At 45.2% G+C, this 26651-nt stretch overlaps 1 protein-coding gene across 2 annotated transcripts in view; it reads left to right on the top strand.

Moving 5' to 3' along the window:
• The first annotated feature begins 14361 nt into the window (after positions 1-14361).
• Positions 14362-26651, top strand: part of fh (fumarate hydratase) — a 37317-nt gene continuing 25027 nt past the window's right edge. The window contains exons 1-3 of one of the 2 annotated variants that reach the window (XM_070889306.1): positions 14466-14542; positions 16793-17233; positions 24880-25014. In XM_070889306.1, coding sequence (XP_070745407.1) covers positions 17159-17233; positions 24880-25014 — 210 coding nt within the window. In that variant the 5' untranslated portion in view covers positions 14466-14542; positions 16793-17158. Of the gene's footprint in view, positions 14543-16792; positions 17234-24879; positions 25015-26651 lie in introns of both variants that reach the window. The other variant, XM_070889305.1, reaches the window with a different exon arrangement.

Here is a 26651-nt window from a genome sequence, read left to right as displayed (position 1 = left end):
AGCAAATAAATGGAAATCAGTTTAAAAAAAACTGCAGCATTAAAAAAATTTTAAATCGTAACAAATTATTCTAGTTTTGGCTTGATTAAAAAGGAATGGGACAAAAGAAAGTGTATATGGTTGCCAACTCTGGTTGGACCTATTTCTTGAGGTATAGTCACCCGACAGTCGATCACACGGCAGTAAGCAGAATCTTAAAAATTAGAGCTAGCCCATTTTAGGAGGGACTTTTTCCACAAAGGGTAGTCGAGATTTGGAACTCTCGCCACAAAAGGCTGTGGATGCTGGGTCAATCACAATGTTCAAGACTGAGATTGATAAACTTTTGTCAGGTAAGTGTAACAAGGGATATGGAGAACAGGTGAATAAATGGAGTTAAGGCACAGATCAGCCACGATCTAATTGAATGGTGGAACAGGCTCGAGGGGCTGTTCCTATCTGTGTGGTCCCTCAGCTTCCAGTTAAAAAGGGGCAGGCAGCGCCTGGCCTGTGACAGCAGGTGCAAAGGAAAATAAGTCACAGGTCAGTCAGTAAGAGGTCACTGGGTCATGATATAAACAAGAATGTCTGACCCCACCACAGAAAGAACACAGGCAGTGCAATTGGTGCTGGGGTGGAAAATAGGCCTCCACCCATTTCCTCCTGCAATGCAGCCATGAATAGGTGCATATGCCAAGAAAACCAACTCAAACTGCACATTCAGCAGCACTTTGAGCATCTGAAGAAATAGCATGCCGCCCAGCACACCCGTTGGGGGCTAATCTTGCAAATCTGCTCCCCGTCCAACTCACTCCTCCAAGTGCTGACCCAGTGGACGCAGGCAGTGGGGCAGCCATCATCAACCCTCTCTGCATCTCCATCCAGAACGTCCGTTCATTTGCAAACATGGCCCTAGCCATCCACGAGCTTATTGTGGATGGTGGCATTGACATCATGGCCCTGACGAAACTTTGGCTGAGGGATGATGAAACTTTACCCTTAAAATGAAGCCTCCCCGCCCGGCTGTACCTTCCACCACTTAGACCACCGTGGCGGCAGTGCAGCTCTCATCACCAAACCACAACTTGTCTGTCCCCTTACTCTTCTGCCATTTATTCCTCCTTTGAGCATAGAAATCAGAGAAATTTACAGCATGGAAGGTGGTCATTTCAGCCCAACATGTCCGCGCCGGCCGACAAAGAGCTATCTATCCTAATCCCACTTTCTAGTCCTTGGTCCGTAGCCCTGTAGGTTATGGCACTAAGTGAACATCCAAATACTTTTTAAATGTGGTGAGGGTTTCTGCCTTTACCACCTTTTCAGGCAGCGAGTGCCAGACCCCACCATCCTCTGGGCGAAGGAATTCCGCCTCAACTCCCCTCCAAACCTTCTACCAATTACTTTAAATCTATGCCCCCTGGTTTTTGTCCCCTCTGCTAAGGGAAATAGGTATGTTCTATCCACTCTCTCGGCCCCTCATAATTTTATTCACCTCAGTATAAGGTCTCCCCTCAGCCTCCTCCATTGCAAAGCAAACCCAGCCTATCCAATCTTTCCTCATAGCTAATATTCTCAGTCCAGGCAACATCCTCGTAAGTCTCCTCTGCACCCGCTCTATTGCAATCACATCTTTCCTGTAATGTGGTGACTAGAATTGTACACAGTACTCTAGCTGTGGCCTAATGTTTTATACAGTTCAAGCATAACCTCCCTGCTCTTGTATTCTATGCATCAGCTAATAAAGGCAAGTATTCAGTATACCTTCCTAACCACTTTATCTTCCTGGCCTGCTACCTTCAGGGATCCATGGATGTGCACTCCAAGGTCCCTCTATGCTTCTCAGTGTCCTACCATTTATTGTGTATTCCCTTACCTTGTTAGTCTTCCCCAAATGCATTACCTCACACTTCTCTGGATTGAATTTCATTTACCACTGTTCTGCCCATCTGACCAATTCATCAATATCTTCCTGCAGTCGATAGTTTTCCTCTTCATTATCAACCACACAGCCGATTTTAGTGTTATCTGCAAATTTCTTAATCATACACAGTCATGTATGTACTTTTGGAATCACTAGCCACTAGATGGCGTCACTGTTGGATGCCATTGGGCTGGACGCACATGTGTGCAGCCCAAGTATAAAAGGCCAGTCATTTGTATATTAGTCACTTTGGGCCTTAATAAAACAGAGCCAAGGTCATACCTCTTGGAGTTAGTTATTGCATACACAACACATACCACCTACATTCAAGCCTTCTCCCCAATTGCAATGTCTGCATCGCCCCTCTCATGAAAACAGATGTAAAGTATTCATTAAGAACCATACCCACATCTTACGCATCCACACACAGATTACCTTATGGTCACTAATAGGCCCTACACGGTCTTATTCCCTGGTTCTTAAAATGCATTTATAAAACACCTTTAGTTTCCTTGCCAAAATGTTTTCATGCTCTCTTTGCTTTCCTAATTCCCTTTTTAATTTCACCCCTGCACTTTCTATATTTCTCTGCAGTATTTAGCCCTCAGTATCTGTCATAAGCCCCCCATTTTCTTTACCTACCTCGTATGTCCCTTGATACCAGGGGGCTCTAGATTGGTTAGTCCCACCCTTTTCTTTAAGGGAACATACATGCTCTGGATCCTCCACGAACATCTTCCACTGATTACCTTCAAGTAGCTGCTTCCAGTCCACTATGGCTAAAATCACCTCTCAGCTTATCAAAATTGTCTTTTCCCCAAATTGAGAACTTTTATTCCTGGTTTATTGTTCTTTTCCATAACTACCCTAAATCTAACTGAATTATGATCACTAGCACCAAAATGCTCTCCCACCGATACGTCTTCCACCTACCCAGCTTTATTCCCTGGAACAAAGCCCAGAACTACCGCTTCCCTTGCTACATACTGGCTAAAAAAAATTTCTCCTGAATGCATTTTTAGGAATTCCACATCCTCTATACCTTTCACACTAATTTTACCCCAGTTAATATTGGGGTAGTTGAAATCTCCTATTACTGCCTTATAGTTTTTGCACTTCGCAGAAATTTGCCCACATATTTGTTCATCTATCTCCCTCTGACTGTTTGGGGGTCTATAGTACACTACCCGCAGTGTGATCACCCCTTCGTTGTTCTTCAATTCAACCCATATGGCCTCATTTGATGATCCTTCCAACATGTCATCCCTCCTCACAGCTGTAATTGTTTCTTTAATCAATACTGCAACCCCCACCCCCCCCTGCTTTTGTACCCCCTTCTCTATCCTATCTGAAAACCCTGCAACTAGGAATGTTTAGCTGCCATACCTGCCCTTCTTTTAGCCAAATCTCAATATCATACTCCCAAATGTCTATCTGTGCTCAGCTCATTTCCCTTATTCCCTATACTCCTTGTATTGAAATATATAGCATTTGGCACTGCCAAACTTCCTTGTTGTCTATTTTCTAGCCCTGGTTTCCAGTCTTCCAAATTCACTTTTTACTTTATTGCTTTCCAATTCCAGATTTGCTTCTCTCCCTACTGAATCTATTCTCAGGTTCCTATTCCCCCTGCTAAGCTAGTTTAAACCCTCCCCAACAGCATTAGCAAACTCTACTGTGAGGATATTGGTCCCGGCTCTGTTGAGGTGCAACCCGTCTGGCTTGTACACGTCCCACCTCCCCCAGAAATAGTCCCAATGCCTCAGGAATCTAAAGCTGACCCTCCTGCACCATCCTTCCATCCACGCGTTCATTGGCCTACCCTATTTCTGTACTCAGTAGCACCTCACCTTAGTCCACCCCTCAAACCTATCAATTAAAATTCTCATTCTCTGCTGCCCATCCAAGTACTATAAAAGTTATATCACAATATATCCTCACTGCTTTCCTCCCTCAGCCTCTGTATGAAATGACTTCTCATCCTCAGTGATTTCAACCTTCATCTCAATTCATCATGTTCACCACCCTCCCTTAAATCGCTGCCTCCATTTCCCAACCCATATACACAGCCACCTCCTCAACCTGCTTCTCGCGTGACCTCATTATTCCAATTGTGTTAAATCGCAGATAAGGCCACCTCTGACCACTTTCTTGTATCGCTCTCCACCCACATCCCCCTCCTACTCCCCCACCCCCAACACTTGTCCACCCCGGAAAAAAACTTCCCAACTTTCTTACAATAACACAAGAACGTAAGAAATAGGAGTAGTAGTAGGCCATATGGCCCCTCGAGCCTGCTTTGGCATTTAATACGATCATGGCCGATCCGATCAGACTCAGCTCCACTTCCCTACCTGCTCCCCATAACCCCTTAATCCCTGCACTTATGAAATCTCAACTGTCCAGCCTTTAGCCCTCCATTCACCACAACATTTCCGCAGCTACCAATCTGCTCAATCACACCCTCACCGCTACCTTTGATGCCCTAGTCCCCATTAACTCTCTCGCTCACCTTGGCTGTTCCATCTGGTACAGCCCTCATCTTCGCTCCCTTAAGTCTAATTGATACAGACTTGAACAGATAAGGTGGACAACTGGTTTAGCCATTCACCACCAGATCCGACTGGGTCACAAAGCATGATCAGATCTTACTCTCATCTGCCAAAACTGCTCACTATTCCAGAATCAATCATTCTGGAATGCAAAGATAACCCCCCGGCTTCTATTCTCTACCGTTAGCAGTCTTCTTAAACCTCTCTCACCTGTCTCCTCCAGCAAGTGAGAGGAGCTCATGGACAACTTTGTCTCCAAGATTAAGACCATCCAATCAGCTGTCTCTGCCACTCTCCCCCAGACCATCAGGATCCCCCCTGCACTAGCCCTGAACTCGCATCTTTCTCCAGTTTCTTGTCGATCTCCCCACACATCTTGTCCATGAGACTCACTTCCTACTCCCTTGACCCTATTCCCAAACTGCTAACCACCCAATTTCCTTTTCGGTCTTCCATGTTAGCTGACATTGTTAACGGTTCTCTCTCTCTCCTCAGGTACCACCCCCACCCTTCAAAACTGCCATCATCAGCCCCTCAAAAAAAACAACCCTTGACCCAGCCGTTCCTGCAAACTACCACCTCATCTCCAACCTCCCTTTTCTCTCTAAAGTCCTTGAACATGTCACCTCCCGAATCTGTGCCCAACTTTGAATGCCTCCAATCAGGTTTGCGCCTCGCCACAGCACCGAAATGGCTCTCAGTCACAAATTACATCCTTTGTGACTGCAACAAAGGTAAACCATCCCTCCTCATTCTTCGACTTGTCTTCAGCCTATGACATGGTTGACCACTCCATCCTCCTCCAATACCTCGCCACTGTCATCCAGCTGGGTGGGACTGCACTCACCTGGTTCCATTCTTACCTATCCAATAGCCAGAGAATATCCTGTAATGGCTTCTCTTCCCACTCCCACATCATTACCTCTGATGTATCCTTGGCCCCCTCCTATTTCTCATCTACGTGCTGCCCCTTGGCAACATCATCTGAAAACACTATCAATTTCCACATGTACGCGAAAGACACCCAGCTCTACTTCACCGCCACTTCTCTCGACCCTCCATGGTCTCTAAATTGCCAGACTGCTTGTCCGACATCCAGTTCTGGATGAGCACAAATTTTCTCAAAATAAATATTAGGAAGACTGAAGCCATTGTTTTCAGGCCCCGCTACAAACTCCGTTCCTTAGCCACTGACTCCATCGCTGTCCCTCATCTGTCTGAGCCTGAATCACTGTTCACAACCTTGATGTCATATCTGACCCTGAAATGAACTTCCGACCACACATCCATGACATAACTAAGACTGCCTATTTCCACCTCCAATATCGCCCGTCTCCACCCCTGCCTTAGCTCTTCTGCTGAAACCCTTTGTTACCTCTATACTTGGACTATTCCCATGCACTCCTGGCTGGCCTCCCACTTTCTACCCTATGTAAACTGGAGGTCATCCAAATCTCAGATGCACGTATCCGAACTCACACCAAGTCCCACTCATCCATTACCCCTGTGCTTGCTGACTACATTGGCTCACGGTTAAGCAACACCTTGACCCTCTCTATCTCATCGAGCCCACAACCCTCTCCCCCCACACCAAGATATCCACGTTCCTCTATTTCTGCCCTCTTGAGCATCCCTGATATAATCATTCAACCATTGGCAGCCATGTCTTTTGTTGCACAGGCCCTAAGCCGAGTAATCTCAACTGCTCCACCTTCCTTTAAGACGCTCATTAAAACCTACCTTTTTGACAAAGCATCTGACCCAATATCTCCTCTGAGAACAGGGGTAGGCCATCTAGCCCCTCGAGCCCTCATCCTTCTGAACTCCAACGAGTAAAGACATAAGGTAACCCTCTCATCTCCGGAATCAGCCTAGTGAATCGTCTCTGTACCTCCTCCAAAGCTAGTATATCCTTCTTTAAGTAAGGTGATCAAAACTGCATGCAGTACTCCAGTTGCGTCCTCACCAATACCCTGTACAGTTGCAGCAGGACCTCCCTGCTTTTGTCCTCCATCCCTCTCGCAATGAAGGCCAACATTCCATTTGCCTTCCCGATTACCTGCTGCACCTGCAAACTAACTTTTTGGGATTCATGCACAAGCACCCCCAGGTCCCTCTGCACCACAGCATGTTGTAATTTCTCCCCATTCAAATAATATTCCCTTTTACTGTTTCCCCCCCCCCGCCCCCAGGTGGATGACCTCACATTTTCCGACATTGTATTCCATCTGCCAAACCTTAGCCCATTCACTTAACCTATCTAAAATCTCTTTGCAGCCTCTCGGTGTCCTCTACACAACCCGCTTTCCCACTAATCTTTGTGTCATCTGCAAATTTTGTTACACTACACTCTCTCCCCTCTTCCAGGTCATCTATTGTAAACAGTTGTGGTCACAGCACCGATCCCTGTGGCACACCACTCACCACCGATTTCCAACCTGAAAAAGGACCCATTTATCCCGACTCTCTGCTTTCTGTTAGCCAGCCAATTCTCGATCCATGCCAATACATTTCCTCTGACTCTGCCTACCTTTATCTTCTGCAGTAACCTTTTGTGTGGCACCTTATCGAATGCCTTTTGGAAATCTAAATACACCACATCCATCAGTACACCTCTATCCACCATGCTCGTTGTATCCTTAAAGAATTCTAGTAAATTACTTAAACATGATTTCGCCTTCATGAATCCATGTTGCATCGGCTTGATTGCACTATTCCCATCTAGATGTCCCGCTATTTCTTCCTTAATGATAGCTTCAAGCATTTTCCCCACTGCAGATGTTAAACTAACTGGCCTATAGTTACCTGCCTTTTGTCTGCCCCCTTTTTCTTTTAAAAAAAAAACAGAGGCATTACATTAGCTGCTTTCCAATCTGCTGGTACCTCCCCAGAGTCCAGAGAATTTTGGTAGATTATAACGAATGCATCTGTTATAACTTCCGCCATCTCTTAATACCCTGGGATGCATTTCATCAGGACCAGGGGACTCGTCTACCTCAAGTCCCATTAGCCTGTCCAGCACTACTCCCTTAGTGATAGCGATTATCTCAAAGTCCTCCCTTCCCACATTCCCGTGACCAGCAATTTTTGGCATGGTTTTTGTGTCTTCCACTGTGAAGACCGAAGCAAAATAATTGTTTAAGGTCTCAGCCATTTCCATCCCCCTTCTCTTCTAAAAAGGGACCAACATTTACTTGAGTCACTCTTTTCCGTTATAAAGCTTTTACTATCTGTTTTTATGTTTTGCGCAAGTTTACTTTCGTAATCTATCTTTCCTTTCTTTATTGATTTCTTGGTCATTCTTTGCTGTCGTTTAAAATTTTCCCAATCTTCTAGTTTCCCACTAACCTTGGCCACCTTATACGCATTGGTTTTTAATTTGATACTCTCCTTTATTTCCTTGGTTATCCACGGCTGGTTATCCCTTCTCTTACCGCCCTTCTTTTTCACTGGAATATATTTTTGTTGAGCACTATGAAAGAGCTCCTTAAAAGTCCTCCACTGTGCCACCGTTTAATCTGCGTTCCCATTCCACTTTAGCCAACTCTGCCCTCATCCCACTGTAGTCCCCTTTGTTTAAGCATAGTACACTCGTTTGAGACACTACTTCCTCACCCTCAATCTGTATTACAAATTCAACCATACGGTGATCACTCATTCCGAGAGGATCTTTTACTAGATCGTTTATTATTCCTGTCTCATTACACAGGACCAGATCCAAGATCGCTTGCTCCCTTGTAGGTTCTGTAACATACTGTTCTAAGAAACAATCCCATCTGCATTATATGAATTCCTCCTCAAGGCTACCCCGTGCGATTTGATCAATTGATATGTAGGTTAAAATCCCCCATGATTACTGCCAGTCCTTTTTCACATGCCTCCATTATTCCCTTGATTATTGCCCGCCCCACCGTGAAGTTATTATTTGGGGGCCTATAAACTGCACCCACCAGTGACTTTTTCCCCCACTTACTATCTTTAGTCTCCACCCACAGTGATTCAACATTTTGTTCATTTGAGCCAATATCGTGTCTCACAACTGCCCTGATATCATCCTTTATTAATAAAGCTACCCCACCTCGTTTCCCTTCTTGTCTATCTTTCCGAATTGTCAAATACCCTTGTATGTTTAATTCCCAGTCTTGGCCACCCTGCAAACACATTTCTGTAATGGCCACCAAATTATACTCATTTGTAATGATTTGTGCCGTCAAATTATTTACTTTATTTCGAATGCTGCGTGCGTTTAGGTAGAGTGTTTTAATACTAGTTTTTAAAACCATGATTTTTAGTTTTGACCCCTCCTGCAGCCCCTTTATATTCATACATATTGTCCCTTCCTATCACCTTGTGGTTTACCCTTACCCCAGTGCTACTCTGGTCTGTTGCCTCCTGCATTCTTTCTTGGGGTTCTGTTCATCTGAGCTCTCACCCACTCTAACTAGCTCAGAGCCCTCTCCTGGGTTCCAAATAATGCTTGCATTGAGGCACCAAGCTTTCATGCTTGCCTTTTTATTACACTTTGACCCCTTAGAATTTTGCTGTACAGTGGCCCTTTTTGTTTGTTGCCTTGGTTTCTCTGCCCTCCACTTTTACTCATCTCCTTTCTGTCTTTTGCTTTTGTCTCCATTTTGTTTCCCTCTGTCTCCTTGCATTGGTTCCCAACCCCCTGCAATATTAGTTTAACTCCCCCCCCCCCAACAGCACTAGCAAACACTCCCCCTACGACATTGGTTCCAGTCCTGCCCAGGTGCAGACCGTCCGCTTTGTACTGGTCCCACCTCCCCAGAAGCGGTTCCAATGCCCCAGGAATTTGAAGCCCTCCCTGCTGCACCACTGCTCAAGCCACGTATTCATCTGAGCTATCCTGCGATTCCTACTCTGACTAGCTCGTGGCACTGGTAGCAATCCCAAAATTACTACTTTTGAGGTCTTATGTTTTAATTTAGCTCCTAGCTCCTTAAATTCATCTCGTAGGACTTCATCCCTTTTTTTAAAACCGATATCATTGGTACCAATGTGCACCACATCAACTGGCTATTCATCCTCCCTTTTCAGAATGTCCTGCACCTGCTCCGAGAGATCCTCGACCCTTGTACTAGGGAGGCAACATACCATCCTGGAGTCTCGGTTGCAGCCGCAGAAACGCCTATCTATTCCCCTTACCATTGAATCCCCTATCACTATTGCTCTCCCACTCTTTTTCTGCCCTCCTGTGCAGCAGAGCCAGCCACAGTGCCTTGAACTTGGCTGCTGCTGCCCTCCCCTGATGAGTCATCCCCCTCAACAGTACTCAAAAGCAGTGTATCTGTTTTGCAGGGGGATGACCACAGGGGACCCCTACACTACCTTCCTTGCACTGCTCTTCCTGCTGGTCTTCCACTCCTTATCTGGCTGTGGACTCTTTACCTGCGGTAAGACCAACTCACTACACGTGCTACCCACGTCATTCTCAGCATCGTGGATGCTCCAGAGTAAATCCACCCTCAGTTCCAATTCCGCAACGCGGCCCGTCAGGAGCTAGAGGTAGATACAATTCCCACACACGTAGTCGTCAGGGACACTGGAAGTGTCCAAGTTCCCACATGGTACAGGAGGAGCATATCATGTGACCAAGCTCTCCTGCCATGACTTAACCCTTAGATTAACTTAAATTGGCAACATACATACATACATACATACATGACTAATAAGATATGACCTGTAACCACCAGCATACCTTATCACCAGGGGTGCACTTGCAAGAGACAGGTATATAAGGACAGGTCTCAGGCAAGTGCAGCATTCTAGAGCTGTGAAATAAAGGTGCAGGTCCAGAGTGACCTTGACTTCACTACATGCCTCGTGTGAATCTGTACTGAGGGGACAGGACTTTATACTATATAAAATATAAGTTGTTGTTGAAGCATGTCCATGTGGGTTCAAATCCAACTACTGGTAAAATTGTGATTGGGTGTGCGATTGCTATTAGTCCTGGTCCTGTGGTGCAGCATTTATCATACTCGACTCACAGGAGAAAGATTCCTAGTTTAAAAAACAGATAAGCAGTTCAGAATGCAGGCTTTCAATCACACATTTCAAACTGTTGTCTCTGCAACGCGTTATGCTTTAATCCTTTGAGACTGCAATAGCAGTTTGCAACATTTATAAGTTTTTCTCAAAGTACATACTTTAATTCTAAACAGTGGTCGGCTCTGAAGTACAAGATCGATTTCCACGGAGTTCAATCGGAGTTCATGTTTAGTGCTGTGTTGGTAGAGTTGAAGTTTGGCATTAAAGTTTTCATGTTCTTCAGCACTTAAATGCAGTTACACAACCCGCAGGAAATCATTTACTGACTGCAAGTAGATATTTTCATTTTTTTTAAAGTCGGAACCTTACCAAGCCACCGCCAACAATCGCCACTTTCTTCGCCTTTTCCCTATCGGAAGTGCTGGAAGTGGGTCGTGAGGTCATCTTGCAGACACAGAACGGATTTTATTTCCCTTACATTAATCGCACAGATCACTCTGAATCTGACTACGATTTACAACCCCGTCGCTTTTAATTGCGGAGGAGAGTGCGTAATCTCAAACTCCAAACGTCATTGGCTAAAAGTTGAATTCCCCAATCTTTCTCTTGGCAGGTGCTCGGTGTTTACCTTTAATGAGGTGCTGCATTCAAATAACTAAACAGAATGAAAAGTTAGGAACCAATGCACATCAATTCAGTCCTCACTCAAACAAACCTGCAGAGCTGGGTGCTCCTTTGCTATCCCAACTAGTGGGAGTTGTGTATAGACCACCAAACAGTAGTAGTGAGGTTGGGGACCGCATCAAACAAAAAATAAGGGATGTGTGCAATAAAGGTACAGCAGTAATCACAGGCGACTTTAATCTACATATTGATTGGGTGAACCAAACTGGTAGCAATGCGGTAGAGGAGGATTTCCTGGAGTGTATTAGGGATGGTTTTCTAGACCAATATGTCGAGGAACCAACTAGGGAGCTGGCCATCCTAGACTGGGTGATGTGTAATGAGAAGGGACTAATTAGCAATCTTGATGTGCGAGGCCCCTTGGGGAAAAGTGACCATAATATGGTAGAATTCCTTATTAAGATGGAGAGTGACAAAGTTAATTCGGAAACTAGGGTCCTGAACTTAAGGAAAGGTAACTTCGACGGTATGAGGTGTGAATTGGCTAGAATAGACTGTCAAAGGATACTCAAAGGGTTGGCGGTAGAAAAGCAGTGGCAAACATTTAAAGATCATATGGATGAACTTCAGCAATTGTTCAACCCTGCCTGAAGTAAAAATAAAACTAGGAAGGTGGCTCAACCATGGCTAACAAAGGAAATTAAGGATAGTGTTAAAGCCAAGGAAGAGGCATATAAATTGGCTCGAAAAAGCAACAAATCTGAGGACTGGGAGAAATTTAGAATTCAACAGAGAAGGACTAAGGGTTTAATTAGGAGGGGGAAAATAGAGTATGAGAGGAAGCTTGCAGGGAATATAAAAACTGATTGCAAAAGCTTCTATAAATATGTGAACAGAAAAAGATTAGTAAAGACAAATGTAGGTCCCTTGCAGTCAGATTCAGGTGAATTTATAGTGGGGATCAAAGAAATGGCAGACCAATTGAACCAATACTTTGGTTCTGTCTTCACGAAGGAAGATACAAATAACCTTCCGAAGGTACTAGGGGACAGTGGGTCTAGTGAGAAGGAGGAACTGAAGGATATCTTTATTAGGCGGGAAATTGTGTTGGGGAAATTGATGGGATTGAAGGCCGATAAATCCCCGGGGCCTGATAGTCTGCATCCCAGAGTACTCAAGGAAGTGGCCCTAGAAATAGTGGATGCATTGGTGATCATTTTCCAACAGTCTATCGACTCTGGATCAGTTCCTATGGACTGGAGGGTAGCTAATGTAACACCACTTTTTAAAAAAGAAGGGAGAGAGAAAACGGGTAATTATAGACCGGTTAGCCTGACATCAGTAGTGGGGAAAATGTTGGAATCAATCATTAAGGATGAAATAGCAGCGCATTTGGAAAGCAGTGACAGGATCGAACCAAGTCAGCAGGGATTTATGAAAGGGAAATCATGCTTGACGAATCTTCTGGAATTTTTTGAGGATGTAACTAGCAGAGTGGACAAGGGAGAACCAGTGGATGTGGTGTATTTGGACTTTCAAAAGGCTTTTGACAAGGTCCCGCAAAATCAAAGCACATGGTATTGGGGGTAATATACTGACGTGGATAGGGAACTGGTTGGCAGACAGGAAGCAGAGAGTCGGGATAAACGGGTCCTTTTCAGAATGGCAGGCAGTGACGAGTGGAGTGCCGCAGGGCTCAGTGCTGGGACCCCAGCTCTTTACAATGTACATTAACGATTTAAATGCAGGAATAGAGTGTAATATCTCCAAGTTTGCGGATGACACTAAACTGGGTGGTGGTGTGAGCTGTGAGGAGGACGCCAAGAGGCTACAAGTGACTTGGACAGGTTAGGTATAATGTGGGCAAATACATGGCAGATGCAGTATAATGTGGATAAATGGCCTACCCCTTAGCCTAAGACTGTGTCCCCTGGTTCTGGACTTCCCCATCATCGGGAACATTCTTCCCGCATCGAACCTGTCCAGTCCCGACAGAATCTTGTAAGTTTCTATGAGATCCCCTCTCATCCTTCTAAACTCCAGTACATAAAGGCCCAGTTGATACAGTCTCTCCTCATATGTCAGTCCTGCCATCCCGGGAATCAGTCTGGTGAACCTTCGCTCCACTCCCTTAATAGCAAGAATGTCCTTCCTCAGATTAGGAGACCAAAACTGAACACAATATTCCAGGTGAGGCCTCACTAAGACCCTGTACAACTGCAGTAAGACCTCGCTGCTCCTATACTCAAATCCCCTAGCTATGAAGGCCAACATACCATTTGCCTTCTTCACCGCCTGCTGTACCTGCATGCCAACTTTCAATGACTGATGAACCATGACACCCAGGTCTCGTTGCACCTCCCTCTTTCCGAATCTGCCGCCATTCAGCTAATATTCTGCCTTCGTGCTTTTGCCACCATAGTGGATAACCTCACATTTATCCACATTATACTGCATCTGCCATGCAGTTGCCCACTCACCTAACCTGTCCAAGTCACCCTGCAGCCTTTTAGCGTCCGCCTCACAGCTCACACTGCCACCCAGTTTAGTGTCATCTGCAAACTTGGAGATATTACACTCAATTCCTTCATCTGAATCAGAGTTAACGTTTCAGGTCGACGACAGTATTATATACTGTGAAATTGTGTTCATTATTGAGGAGAGTATTTCTTGTATCTACGTGGAACGGAAGCAAATGGTCAAAACTTCCATCTCCCAGAAGTTCACCTTGGATAAAACATTCTTATATTGAAGAAATAGCCCAGTATTGTTCAAACATGTCAACCTTCCTGAGCTTTGCTAAGCCTGAGAGAAATAATTAGTAAATGTGAGCACAATGCGAGGACAAATACACCTGTCATTTCAGGAATCAAAGGGTGGGAGGAGGCTGGTGTGGAACATAAACAGCGACATGGACCTGTTGGGCCGGATGGCCTGTCAATACTATGTCATATGTATGTAACGCTGTGGAAAAAAGTGTAACCCTGGTCTCATATCAAAAAAAACCTGAGTTCCATTGACATCAGCAGTATTTTGACTTTGTAAACTTTACTTTGGAGTTTTGTCAATACTGCAGTGAGGCAATATATCAAAGTTCGGGTTTCAACATGTAAACACACAATTGAGATTTCAACAAGAAAAAATAGATCATGTTTTAAACTTTATTTAAAAAAAAAGCAAATCTTCCGGTTTCCCTTAGAGACGTTGAATAAGACTGCCAGTACTAAGATGAATTGCGATTGTTGCGTGTGTTCTTGCCCCTGTCTACAGCTCCATCTGGCGGCCTCTCCCCAGCCTGCCCTTGGTCCCTCCCCAGCCCGGCCTCCACTTCACCATGTTCCGCTTTCTCCCGAACCTCCAGCGGTTCCACGGCAAACTCCAAGTGTCAACGACCTCGCAACTGTTCGGCAGAAGCCCGCAGCCGACCGCTGTTGCTGCAGTCAGCAGGAGGATGGTGAGTGCAACCACACAGACCCATGCACCGCGAGAGACACACACACATACCGAGCGGCCTCTCCCGCACTGCGGCTTGAGCTCCGCAATCAGCACACGGCCTGCTGCGGACACGCCGGCTCTCTGCTGGTAAAAAAAAGTTACTGGTCTTTCCAACTTTTCTTTTGCCACTTTATTGGTTCCTGCAACAGTGAGGCGCGCGCTGCCCGGGACACGTTCCATTGGGCAAGGTCACTGGAGCCGAGCCATCGGGGTCACTTTGAGGGCACTTTTTTCTCTCCTGCTTTTATTTTATATTTTCATGTTAATGCCCCAAATTATTTGGTCTCGCTGGCATTGCAGCCTTCCCCTGCTGTTGTTGTTCGTGTTTGCATTGCAGATTCCTTCCCCTGTTGTTGCTGCTCCTAGTGTTTGCTGTGTTCCCTGTTACTGGTGCACATAGATCAGGGAAGTATCCAGCACAGAGCAGGCCTCAGATCTGTTTATCTACGTTCTTTAAATAAGAACTGTACACAACAGAAACATCGGGTTAGCTTCCCCGCCCCACCGGTTGTGAGCAAATGTATTGCAGCTTTCGTTCTCCTGTTCATGGAAAAGGCTCCTTTGGAACCGGTGAAGGAGTTCATGTAGAAAGTACAGCAGGCAGACATCTTTCTTTTATAGTAGGTTTTCTGAAATTAGTGTCATTGTTAATAGATATTTGTAGAATTACAGGATATTATTATGGAGGAGTGAAGGATATTTACTATTTTTAAAATTCATGCTGAATCACAATTATACATTTATATAAAATTTTACAGAATTACAAAAAAGCCTTTTGTGCCCGTAGCTGCTCTTTGTAAGTGCTATCCACTTGAGTCTCATTCCCCAAACCATTAAACAAAATTAAAACACATTTACAACCTACAATATTTATTCACTTCCTGATTTAAAGTTATGGATTCTGTTTCCACCATTGCTCTTGGCAGGACATTCTGTGAAGGGATAACTGTCTTGAAACCAACGTTTTTATCCTGAGGATTGGAGCACCAAAATATTTGTAACATATTCCAATGTTTTACAAAATGGAGGCAGATAGTTTGAAAAAAAGTTAGAACTTGGTCAAGGAAAGGCAGGCGTTTGAATGGTGAAATGTGTTGCGAGACAGAAGGCAGGGCACAAAGGGTGGGACTCCTCCCAGGAGAAGATAAGTGACAGCCACAAATGCTGGAGAGTTGCCAGCTTGAACCAGTGTATATATAGTGGGCTCAAGACTGACTTCTGGAGCAGATCCAGGATCTGTGTTGCTACCACCAATCAGAAATGAAGAACTGATGACAGGTTATAAAATTAGTTCAAAAATCAATCTATCAGATTTGCATTGTCTGCTAAATGGTCATTTAACATAGTTAACTGCGGGAAAGGCTTTGAGTATTGCAGCTGCTTTTTCAGCTATTGTAGTGCAAACCTTTGCAACATGGATTTCTTATTTTGTCATTTTAACTTTACATAAAATTACAAAATGTTAATGGAACACTTGATTAACGATGCAATGCTAATCGCTTTGGTAGGAAGGATAGAAAAACAGAATATTTTTTAAATGGTGAGAAACTATTACATTTAGGTGTCCTCGTACAGAAAACACGGAGTTAGCATGCAAGTATAGCAAACAATTAGGAAGTCATATGGCATGTTTGCCTTTATTGCAAGGAGTTGGAGTACAAGAATAAGGAAGTCTTGTTATAATTGTACAGGGCCTTGGTGAGACCACACCTGGAGTACTGTGCACATTTTTGGCCTCCTTATCTGAGGAAGGACATAAATGCCTTCGAGGCGGTGCAACAAAGGTTCACTAGACTAATTCCTGCGATGAGAAGGTTGTCCTATGAGGAGAAATTGAATAAATTGGGCCTATAATCCGGAGTTTAGAAGAATCAGAGGTGATCTCATTGAAACATAAGATTCTGAGGGGAACTGACAGGGTAGGTGCTGAGAGGTTGTTTCCCCTGACTGGAGAGTCTAGAACTAGGGGGCTTAGTCTCAGGATAAGGGTTCCGGCATTTAAGACTGAGATGAGGAGAAATTTCTTCACTCAGAGGGTTGTGAATCTTTGGAATTATCTGCCCCATAGGGCTATGGATGCTGAGTTGTTGAGTACATTCAAGGCTGAGATAGATAGATTTTTGGGGCCCAAATTTTCCCCCATGCCTGGTGCGCCGACTTTTTAGAACAAAAATCGCGCCTAAAAGTTACCTTGCTATTCTCCCCGCAGCTGGAACGATGAAGCCCCTCGGCACGGCGCAGCACAAGGGACGGGGGCGGGTCATCGCCGGGACCTCTTCACATGCATGCTAGAGTGTGCGCCCACGTGCAGTAGCTCCTCACCACCGAATCTCTGCAGGTTGTGTGGGAGGGGCCCGAAGCACGCCATCCCTAGCCCTGGCCGAATGGGCTCCCCACCGCGACCTGCGCGAACAGTGCCTGCCGCGTTCAGCCGGGAGTAATATAAAGAACATAAAGTCTCGAATGAGAGAGGGCCATTTGAATCATCAAGCCTGCACCATCCAGAATCCATGCCTTATTATTGTATCATGTAACAAGGAGGGAAGTCAGTGAGCATTTATTTACACAAAGAGTAATGACGTTGTGGAAGAAGTTGCTCGAGAGAGAGAGAGAGAGCGCAATAGAGAGTAATAATATAAAGGAGTTTAAGGTAAGTTTCTGAAGAGAAAATGATTGAAGGGTATGGGGAAAAGCTGGGCTTCTGGGGTTGAGATTATTTAAAAAGGGATGGGCTTGTTCCTAAACATGTATCTGTTCTCGATCACCCCATGAAGTTGTGTGTTTTTGCATTAATTTCTGAAGAAGCAATTACAATGAGCTTTCTCATAGTGGCTCAGTTATTTGGGGGTTTACAAAGACAAAGTTAAAAATGTATTGTTGTGCAGACAGCTTGAAATAATTTGATAAATTATACAAAAATCACTTGAGCGTGTAAAGATCCTGTGTTACTGGATGTTTTAAAGTACTTTATGCAGCTTTTATCTCCACCTGCCTGTTGCGTGTAGATTTGTTAGTTTACCTAGGATTCTGTAAAAGCAATCAATATGGTAAAGGAGGGGCAGTTCCGAAACACGTCTGATTTAGCAACGCAGGAAGCAGTAAGCTTGTAATCCAAGACGTATTTTCGGAGGAACTGGCTGAGATAGTCGGTTTTGATTAGGCATGCCAACAGTTAATTAGCAGATTTACGACGTCAAAAAATAGTTATGGTGTGGGATGGTGTAATCATTTTCAAAACATTATAGTGATTGATTTATTTATCATTTATTATTGCTGATGGCTCTTTATTTGTAAAAGTGAAGTGTTTAATGCTTGTAAACTCTCCCCCCCGCCCACCCATCTCTCGTTCCCTGCGCCTAATTTATAAAGTGTAGGCAAGGTTTTTCTGAGCGTACAAAAATCTACACTTATTCCATTCTAAGTTAGTTTGGAGTAAGTTTTCGCTGCCTAAACTTACAAAACAGGCGTAAGTGGCTGGATATGCCCCCTTTTGAAAAAAAATTTGAAAACAAAACTATTCTAACTCAATAGAATTAGAGCAAACTAAATGCCGAGAATTGCAATTGCTAAGATACTCCATTCTAAACTAGTTGCTCCAAAAAAACAGGAGCAACTCGAGCCGAAACTTGAGCCCTTGGACTCTAGGGGAATCGAGGGATATGGGGATCGGGTTGGAAAATGGAGTTGCGTTTGAAGAGTGGCCACAAAAATGTCTGGTCACAAAAGTAAAAGCCCATGGGATCCAGGGCAAAGTGGCAAGTTGGATCCAAAATTGGCTCAGAGGCAGGAAGCAAATGGTAATGGTGGATGGGTGTTTTTGCGACTGGAAGGATGTTTCCAGTGGGGCTCCGCAGGGCTCAGTACTAGGTACCTTACTTTTTGTGATGTACATCAATGATCTAGACTTGAATATAGGGGGTATGATTAAGAAGTTTGCAGATGATACTAAAATAGGCTGTGTGCTTGATAATGAAGAAAGCTGCGAACTGCAGGAAGATATCAATCAACTGGTCAGGTGGGCAGAACAGTGGCAAATGGAATTTAATCCAGAGAAGTGTGAGGTAATGCATGGGGAGGGCTAACAAGGAAAGGGAATACACATTAAATGGTAGGATACTGAGAAGTGTAGAGGAACAAAGGGACCTTGGAGTGCATGTCCACAGATCCCTGAAAGTAGCAGGCTAGGTAGTTAAGGTGGTTAAGAAGGCAGACGGAAGGCTTGCCTTTACTAGCCGAGGCATAGAATACAAGAGCAGGTGGGTTATGCTTGAACTGTATAAAACACTGGTTGGGCCACAGCTGGAGTACTGCGTGCAGTTCTGGTCACCGCATTACAGGAGGGACGTGATTGCACTGGAGAGGGTACCGAGGAGATTTACGAGGATGTTGCCGGGAGTGGAGAATCTAAGCTATGAGGACAGATTAGATAGGCTGGATTTATTTTCCTTAGAACAGAGGAGGCTGAGAGGAGACCTCATTGAGGTGTTTAAAATGAGGAGGGGCCTAGATATAGTGGATATAAAGGGCTTATTTCCATTAACAAAAGGGTCAACAACCAGGGGGCATAAATTTCAGTAATTGATAGAAGGTTTAGAGGGGATTTGAGGGGAAATTTCTTCACGCAGAGGGTTGTGGGTATCTGGAACTCACTGCCTGAAAGGGTGTGGTAGAGGCAGAAACCTTCACCACATTTAAAAAGCACCTGAAGTGCTGTAACCTGCAGGGTTACAGGCCTAGAGCTGGAAAATGGGAATAGGCTGGATAGCCTCTTGTTGGCCGGCACAGACTCGATGGGCCGAAATGGCCTCCTTCCATGCTGCAAACCTCTATGATTCTATCGAGGGGCCATATGGTCAACTCCCCCTAATTCTTATGTTCTTATGTTGTCACTGTGTTCCTCTATGAACAAATCCAGTAAACAGATAATAGTCTCTTATTTTTCAGTTCTGATGAAGAGTACCCACTTGGAGCATTGATTGTTTGTTCTCCCCACAGATGCTGTCCCCTTAAGGGATGGTTTTTTGGTTTTATACACTTAAATTCCAATTAATAAATGAGTGAAATGCACAGAAATGCCCTTTTGCAACTGTTGTGGAAGTGAAAGGATGTTCAGTATTTATTTTTAAAATCTGCTATTCAACATATGTTACTCAAAAGGCACTGGCATTTGTTGCTTGTTATCCCAATAGATAACAACAATTATGCAATTTTGCATTAAGTTTTCAGAGTGTAGAATTTTCTGGGCATTAGAATATCTAATAATTAATAAAGGAGCCTTTGGTTGCTGCCTGTTTATACTAGGACCACCCTAGCCTGGAACCAGTGCGGTACAGTCTTCAGCACGTACGCCCCAACACTGGAAGCTACAGACGAGACCAAAGAGGAATTCTACTCCAGCTTCAAACAATACCTATCCCGAGTCCCAACCGACAACAAGCTGATCCTTCTGGATGACTTTAAGGGGAGAGTTAGAAAGGACACTGACCTCTGGTGAGGTGTGATCAGCAGAGAGGGGGTAGCCTCCTCCTGACTAAATGCTTAGAACATGGCCTTATCGTAACCAACACCCTGTTCCATCAGAAAGACACGTATAAGGCTTCATGGCAGCACCCTCGTTCCAAGCACTGGCATCTGCTAGACTATGTCATTGTCCGAGTTAGGGACCATAAGGACGTGCGCGTCACCCGTGCCATGACAGGAGCTGACGACTGCTGGACGGACCACCATCACTGCTCTGTCATCGGCATTAACGTAGTTCCAAAACAGCGACGGCAACAGAAACAATGCCGCAGGAAAATCAACATTGGAGCACTCGAAGAAGACCCTGTTCAGCCATCGCCTCGCTACCAACCTGACGACTCCCAGTGACCCAGAGACAGTGTCCTCAGTGACTGGTCTGCCCTCGAGGCCTCCATAATTAGCATCTGTCACTCGACCAAGAAACACCAAAACTGGTTCGACGTGAACGACCAGGAGCTAATAAGCCGCAAGCATAAGGCATTCTTGGACTGGAAACAGCAACACAACTCAAGAGCAAGAAAGCAGCTCTACAGACATCTGAAGGTCCAACAAAAATCATCAATCAATCAATCAATCATAGGCAGTCCCTCGAATCGAGAATGACTTGCTTTCACAGGTGTTTCAATGATGGACCTAAAATTCCAGGTCCGAACTAAATCTTGAAGGGTGGAAGATGCCTGTACTTGGATTTTTTTTAACCTGTGGTGACCATTGCACACCAGCCACCACACGGGCTTGACCGAGCTAAGTCTTGGCCCAGTAGCAAGGGTTAACCAAGACAACTGGAGACCTGCTCTGCTGCACGGACCTAGTGCGCACACCTATCGCAGTGTGGGCTGGCCCGTGCTGCCCCTGGGCGCTCGCCTCTTCTGGGCCCCGAACTCGCGCCTCTCCTGGGCTCAACAAAAAACTCGCGACCTAAAGAACAGATGGTGGGTGGAGAAAGGGTAGGAGATCCAGCGGCTAGCCAACAACCACGACGTGCGTGGATTATTTAGCGTAGTCAAGACCACCTACGGCCCAAGGTCCGACCCCACTGCTGACCAAGGACGGAGAGGTATTTATCAAGGAGAGAGATGCAGTCAGTGCTCGCTGGAAGGAGCACTTCGAAGATCCCCTCAACGGAGATTCTGTCTTCGATGTGAGTGTCCTCGACTTCACCCCACAGCATGCTACCCGCTAACCATCTCAGCACAACCCCAGCCCGGCACCATCTCAGCACAACCCCAGCCCGGCACGATAGAGAATTTCTTCTGAGGGTTGTAAATCTGTGGAATTCACTGTCTCAGAGAGCTGTGGAAACTGGGACAATGAATAAATTTAAGACAGAAATACAGTTTCTTAACCGCTAAGGGAATAAGGGTTTATGGGGAGCGGGCAGGGAAGTGGACCTGAGTCCATGATCAGATCAGCCATGATCATATTAAATGGTGGAGCAGGCTCGAGGGGATGTATGGCCTACTACTCCTCCTATTTCTTACGTTCTTATGAGGTAGAAAAGGCCATCCGACAACTGAAAAACAACAAGGCTTCAGGAACAGATGGAATCTCTGCCGAAGCACTAAAACATGGCGGAGAAGCACTTTTGGCGCGAATAGACAATCTCATTTCTCTCATCTGGAAGGAGGAGAGCATGCCATAGGACCTCAGATGCGAAATAGTGACCACCTTCAAGAAAGGCGACAAGTCCGATTGTGGTAACTACAGAGGAATTGCTCTGCTGTCTGCCACAGGGAAAGTCATCGCAAGAATCCTCCTCAATCGCCTTCTCCCAGTGGCGGAAGAGCTCCTCCCAGAGTCGCAATGCCGATTCCGCCCACTAAGGGGCAGAATGGACATGATCTTCACCGCACGGCAAATTCAAGAGAAATGCAGGAAATAGCACCAACCCCTGTACATGGCCTTCTTCACAAAGGCCTTCGACACTGTCAACTGTGAGGGATTATGGAGTGTCCCCCTTAAATTCGGCAGGCCCCAAAAGTTTGGTTGCCATTCTCCGCCTGCTGCACGATAACAGGCATGCCATGATCCTGTCCAACGCATCCCCCGCAGGCCCATTCCACGTTCGGACTGGGGTCAAGCAGGGCTCTGTCATTGCACCAACGCTCTTCTCGATCTTCCTTGCTGCAATGCTCCATCACACCCTCAGTAAGCTGGAGTGGAGCTAATCTACAGAACAAACGGAAAACCGTTCAACCTCCGTCGCCTCCAGGCCAGATCCAAGGCCGTCCCATCTTCTGTCATTGAATACTGTACACAGACGATGCCTGCCTCTGCGCACACTCAGAGGCCGAACTCCAAAGCATCGTTACCACCTTCACCGACGCGTATGAGAGCATAGACCGTACACTAAACATCCATGAGACAAAGGTCCTCTACCAACCTGCCCCCGCACGCAGCACTGCTTCCCAATGATCAAAATCCACGACGTGGCCTTGGACAACATGGACCATTTTCCATACCTTGGGAGCCTACTGTCAACAAGGGCAGATGTCGATGACTAAGTCCAACACCGCCTTCAGTGTGCCAGTGCAGCCTTCAGTTGCCTGAAGACCAGGACCTCAAACCCGGCACCAAGCTCATGGTATACAGAGCAGGAGTGATGCCCGCACTCCTATATGCTTCAGAGACATGGACTATGTACAGCAGGCACCTCAAAGCACTGGAGAAGTACCACCACCGCTGCCTCCACAAGATCCTACAGATCCATTGGCAGGATAGGCGCACCAACGCCGGTGTTCTCGTTCAGGCCAACATCCCCAGCATTGAAGCACTGACCATGCTCGGCCAACTCCGTTGGGCGGGCCATGTCGTCCACATGCCTGACATGAGACTCCCAAAACAAGCGCTCTACTCTGAGCTCCGACATGGCAAGCGAGTCCCAGGTGGGCAGAGGAAATGCTTCAAGGACACCCTCAAAGCCTCCTTGAAAAAGTGCAACATCCCCACCGATACCTGGGAATCCCTGGCCCAAGACTGCTCAAAGTGGAGGAAAAGCATTCGCGAAGGTGCCGAACACCTTGCTGAGAGCAAGCTGAAGCCAAGCGTAAACAGCGGAAGGAGCGAATGACAACCCAAGCACCCCACTCACCCGTTCCTTCAACCATCTTCTGCCCCACGTGTGACCGAAACTAGGTCCCACATAGGACTCATCAGTCACATGAGAGCTCATTTTTAGTGTGGAAGTAAGTCAACCTCGACTCTGAAGGACTGCCTAAGAAGGACTAGCAGTCATACCGTGAAGTGGAGATGTTGGATCTGGACATTGAGTTGGAACAATGGGTTCAACCTGTAAAGAAGAGCTTGAAGCTGATCCAAGCAAGTCAAAGACAACAGCTTTTGTGAGCCAGCAAGTGATTTTGTTTTTTTTCTGCAGTATGCTGTGGATTGAGGGAAATGGAGGGAATGTACAAGAGGATATTTATTTCCAGGACACAGAGATCATTGAAGGTTAGTCTTCAATGTTTTGAGTCATGCCTGTTCTGGAGATGGCAAAGAAAACCTAATAACTCCAGGACCTGCTGGACTATGAGCATCCAGTGTCATAGCTGACTTGGCTAGGGGAGCAGTTAGCTCTGGCACACAGGCTTCAGCCCTCCTGCCAGGATGTTGTCAGGCTCCACAGCCTGTCCAATGCACTCCGCTGTTTTTTAATGTCATGTGGAGCTAACCAAATTGGGGTTTTGGTTTGCATCGCACTGGAATTGGGTATATCTTTATGCAATACAGTGGCACTTTATTATCTGAACTGCGATGGGCATCCAGTTGTGCTGGGATTAATGCTTGACCGTGGGTCTGCATTTGATTCAAGATTGCAACATCCATATTTGAGAGCTACTTATTTACTATAATCATGCAGCAGGTCAGAAATTGGTCCAATAGATTTGCTTAGCACTGCTGTCATTGAACCATCTCAAAGGTTCAATTTCAGCAAAAAACATCATTCTGCTTGGTCAGCAGTCACACAATTCTACACCTATTCGTTTTAAGGTCATGATAAAGAACAGCAGGTGCCATGTTTTGCCCTTTAAAGCTCACACTGAAGCAGTTTGAAAAAGTTGTTTCCTCCAATCCATATGTATTTTTAATTTTTCAAATATTTAATTACGCATATGCCTATTTTCAGTGAAATATTTAAGTATTGTGATGTCACTGAAAAGCTCCAACTGATGTTTAGGAATTATTTATTTCACATAACAAGTGCTCATAAAGATCCAATTAAACCGTGGCAAAATGAGTACTGGTTCAGACACTCCAAAATGTTAGCGGGCACAGTAGTAATAATATTTAAACTCTTTGGGGGGAGGGAACGATTGAAAACGGCCATTCTAAGGTGCAATGTTACCCTAATTTTGTTAATTACTGCCAGACACGTCTGTACTGGAATTCCCTCCCCAAACCCCTCTACCTCTCTGCCTCATCTCCTTTAAAACACTCCTCCCTCTAACCAAGCCTTTGGTCACCTGTCCTAATATCAGCTTATGTGGCTCGGTGTCATATAACGCTCCTGTGAAGCGCCTTGGGGTGTCTTACTATGTTAAAGGCACTACATAAATGCAAGTTGTTGTTTGTGTGGAGAGGGAAACCACTTTCTCTAAACAGACAATGTTCGCAATCGATTGAAGATTTAAAAAGATTGTTTAATTTTTGTTCATGATTTCTAGGCCTGCTTCACCTCCTAATGGAGTTTTAGATTTAATTTGGAAATGGCACACAACATTTTTATGCGATTTACTGAAGAGACTGAAACAATTGACATTCTGTTTGTTTTCCCAGGAAAGCTCTGAAGGCTACAGAATTGAATATGATACCTTTGGTGAGCTGAAGGTGCCAAATAACAAGTACTATGGAGCTCAGACAGTCCGATCAATGATGAACTTTAAAATCGGAGGGGAATCTGAGAGGATGCCAGTAAGTAATTGGCAAAGTTTTAATTTTAAAGAATCAGATGACAACTGATTTTTTTAAGCGTCATAATTTTTCCCCACATTCCTTGTCCCACCTCCTATTGCAGTGAAATTTTATTTTATTTTTTTTTCTAATTCACTTGGTGAAAAGGTCAGGAAAATGGTTGCTTTGTTGTTCTCCTCTGGACGTGCACTAATTGGTCGGGATTATAACTGATTTAAAGAAAATAGCAGGATCGCGTCATTGCAGCTTCAGGCAAAAATCTTGGGAATTGAAACTGACATCTTGGTGAGACAATTTTTCCAACGACATAGTGGGCCAGAATTTGCGGCCCCTACGGGTGTGTACAATGTGCGCACGGGCGTGCATGTTCCGGGTTTTTGCGCACAAAGCGCATACGTGAAAACCCAGAACTTGATTGTACAAAGCCCCAGGAAAAGGGTATCCATGTGCGCAGAGTTGGGCTATTTGCCCTATCTGTGAAATTCACTGCTTTTACCAGCGTAAGAGTTTAAAAAAGCAGAAAAATAAAATTTATCAATAATTTATACATTAAAAAAACCTATGAAATAAGATGAGTTTATTTTTAGCCCCTTTAAAACATGTATATTTATTTTTCAAAAAATTAAATAAACTATTTATTTAAATGTCATTTTAATTAATTTTAAATATGTGATGGGTTTTATTTTGAAGTGCAGAGGTATTTTTGGGTTAATCCCATTCATACGGGATTCCGTTTCCCCATAAGCATGAATGGGGATTTCCTCCTTTTATTGGTTGGGCTGGTCCATGTGATCCCAAGGACGCTCGCGAGCTTTGTGCGCCGCTGGGATATATGGGCCTCTACCCGTGGGTACCCGGAGAGGCCCAGGGCTGCGAATCACCGTACCTTCCAGACCACCAGGTTCTCAGGAATTTTATTTGCGGATCAGAGGCATTTCTCCGCGGGAAGCCTCCGACTGCAAATTGAGGGTCACTGTAATTAAATGCCTTTTTTTTTTACAAAAAGAGAGGATTGTTGACCAGCATTTTTATCACTGATGCACCAAAGATAGTGATGTGGCACTGAAATTGACTTAGTTTTCATGGCGACTGTGCAGGCAAATCATTCCGCATAAGTGTTAATCAAAATACAGTTAGACCTCTCTGGTCAGGCACCCTTGGGACCTGACTGGTGCCGGATCAGAGAATTTTCCAAACCACGGGAGGTCAACTGATGACGACGCTGCTGACAACAACCCGTACATGTTCTGCACATGCGCTGCACAGAAACTTACTGTGCAGTATTTAGTCATCCAGAATCACACTTTTTAAAAAAAAATTCTCAGGCCCAGCTTCGGCGCCTCAGTCACTCACCTGCCCTTCCATTCTCTTTCCTTGCCCGGCCCGCTTAACTCAATGAACACCAACACCTCAAAAAAAACATACCTACACACAACAAAAATCGGAGATAAAGTGGAGGATAAAGTCAAGGAGACACGCTGACCTTTACCCATGATCCTACTCCCGGCGCCAGTTCGTGTAAGCCGTGAGCAGAGCCTGACTGGTGGAAGCGGCAGCCTCCTTGCACCAAGACACACACACACACGCGCGCACACAATAACCCCCCGGGGGAGGAGAAAATGTCGGCTCAGCCGGCG

This window comes from Pristiophorus japonicus, chromosome 9 (genome assembly GCF_044704955.1).
Source record: "Pristiophorus japonicus isolate sPriJap1 chromosome 9, sPriJap1.hap1, whole genome shotgun sequence".
Classification (NCBI taxonomy): Eukaryota; Metazoa; Chordata; class Chondrichthyes; family Pristiophoridae; genus Pristiophorus; species Pristiophorus japonicus.
The sequence above is the reverse complement of the archived record's forward strand: the minus strand, read 5'-3'. Positions and strand labels throughout refer to the sequence as shown.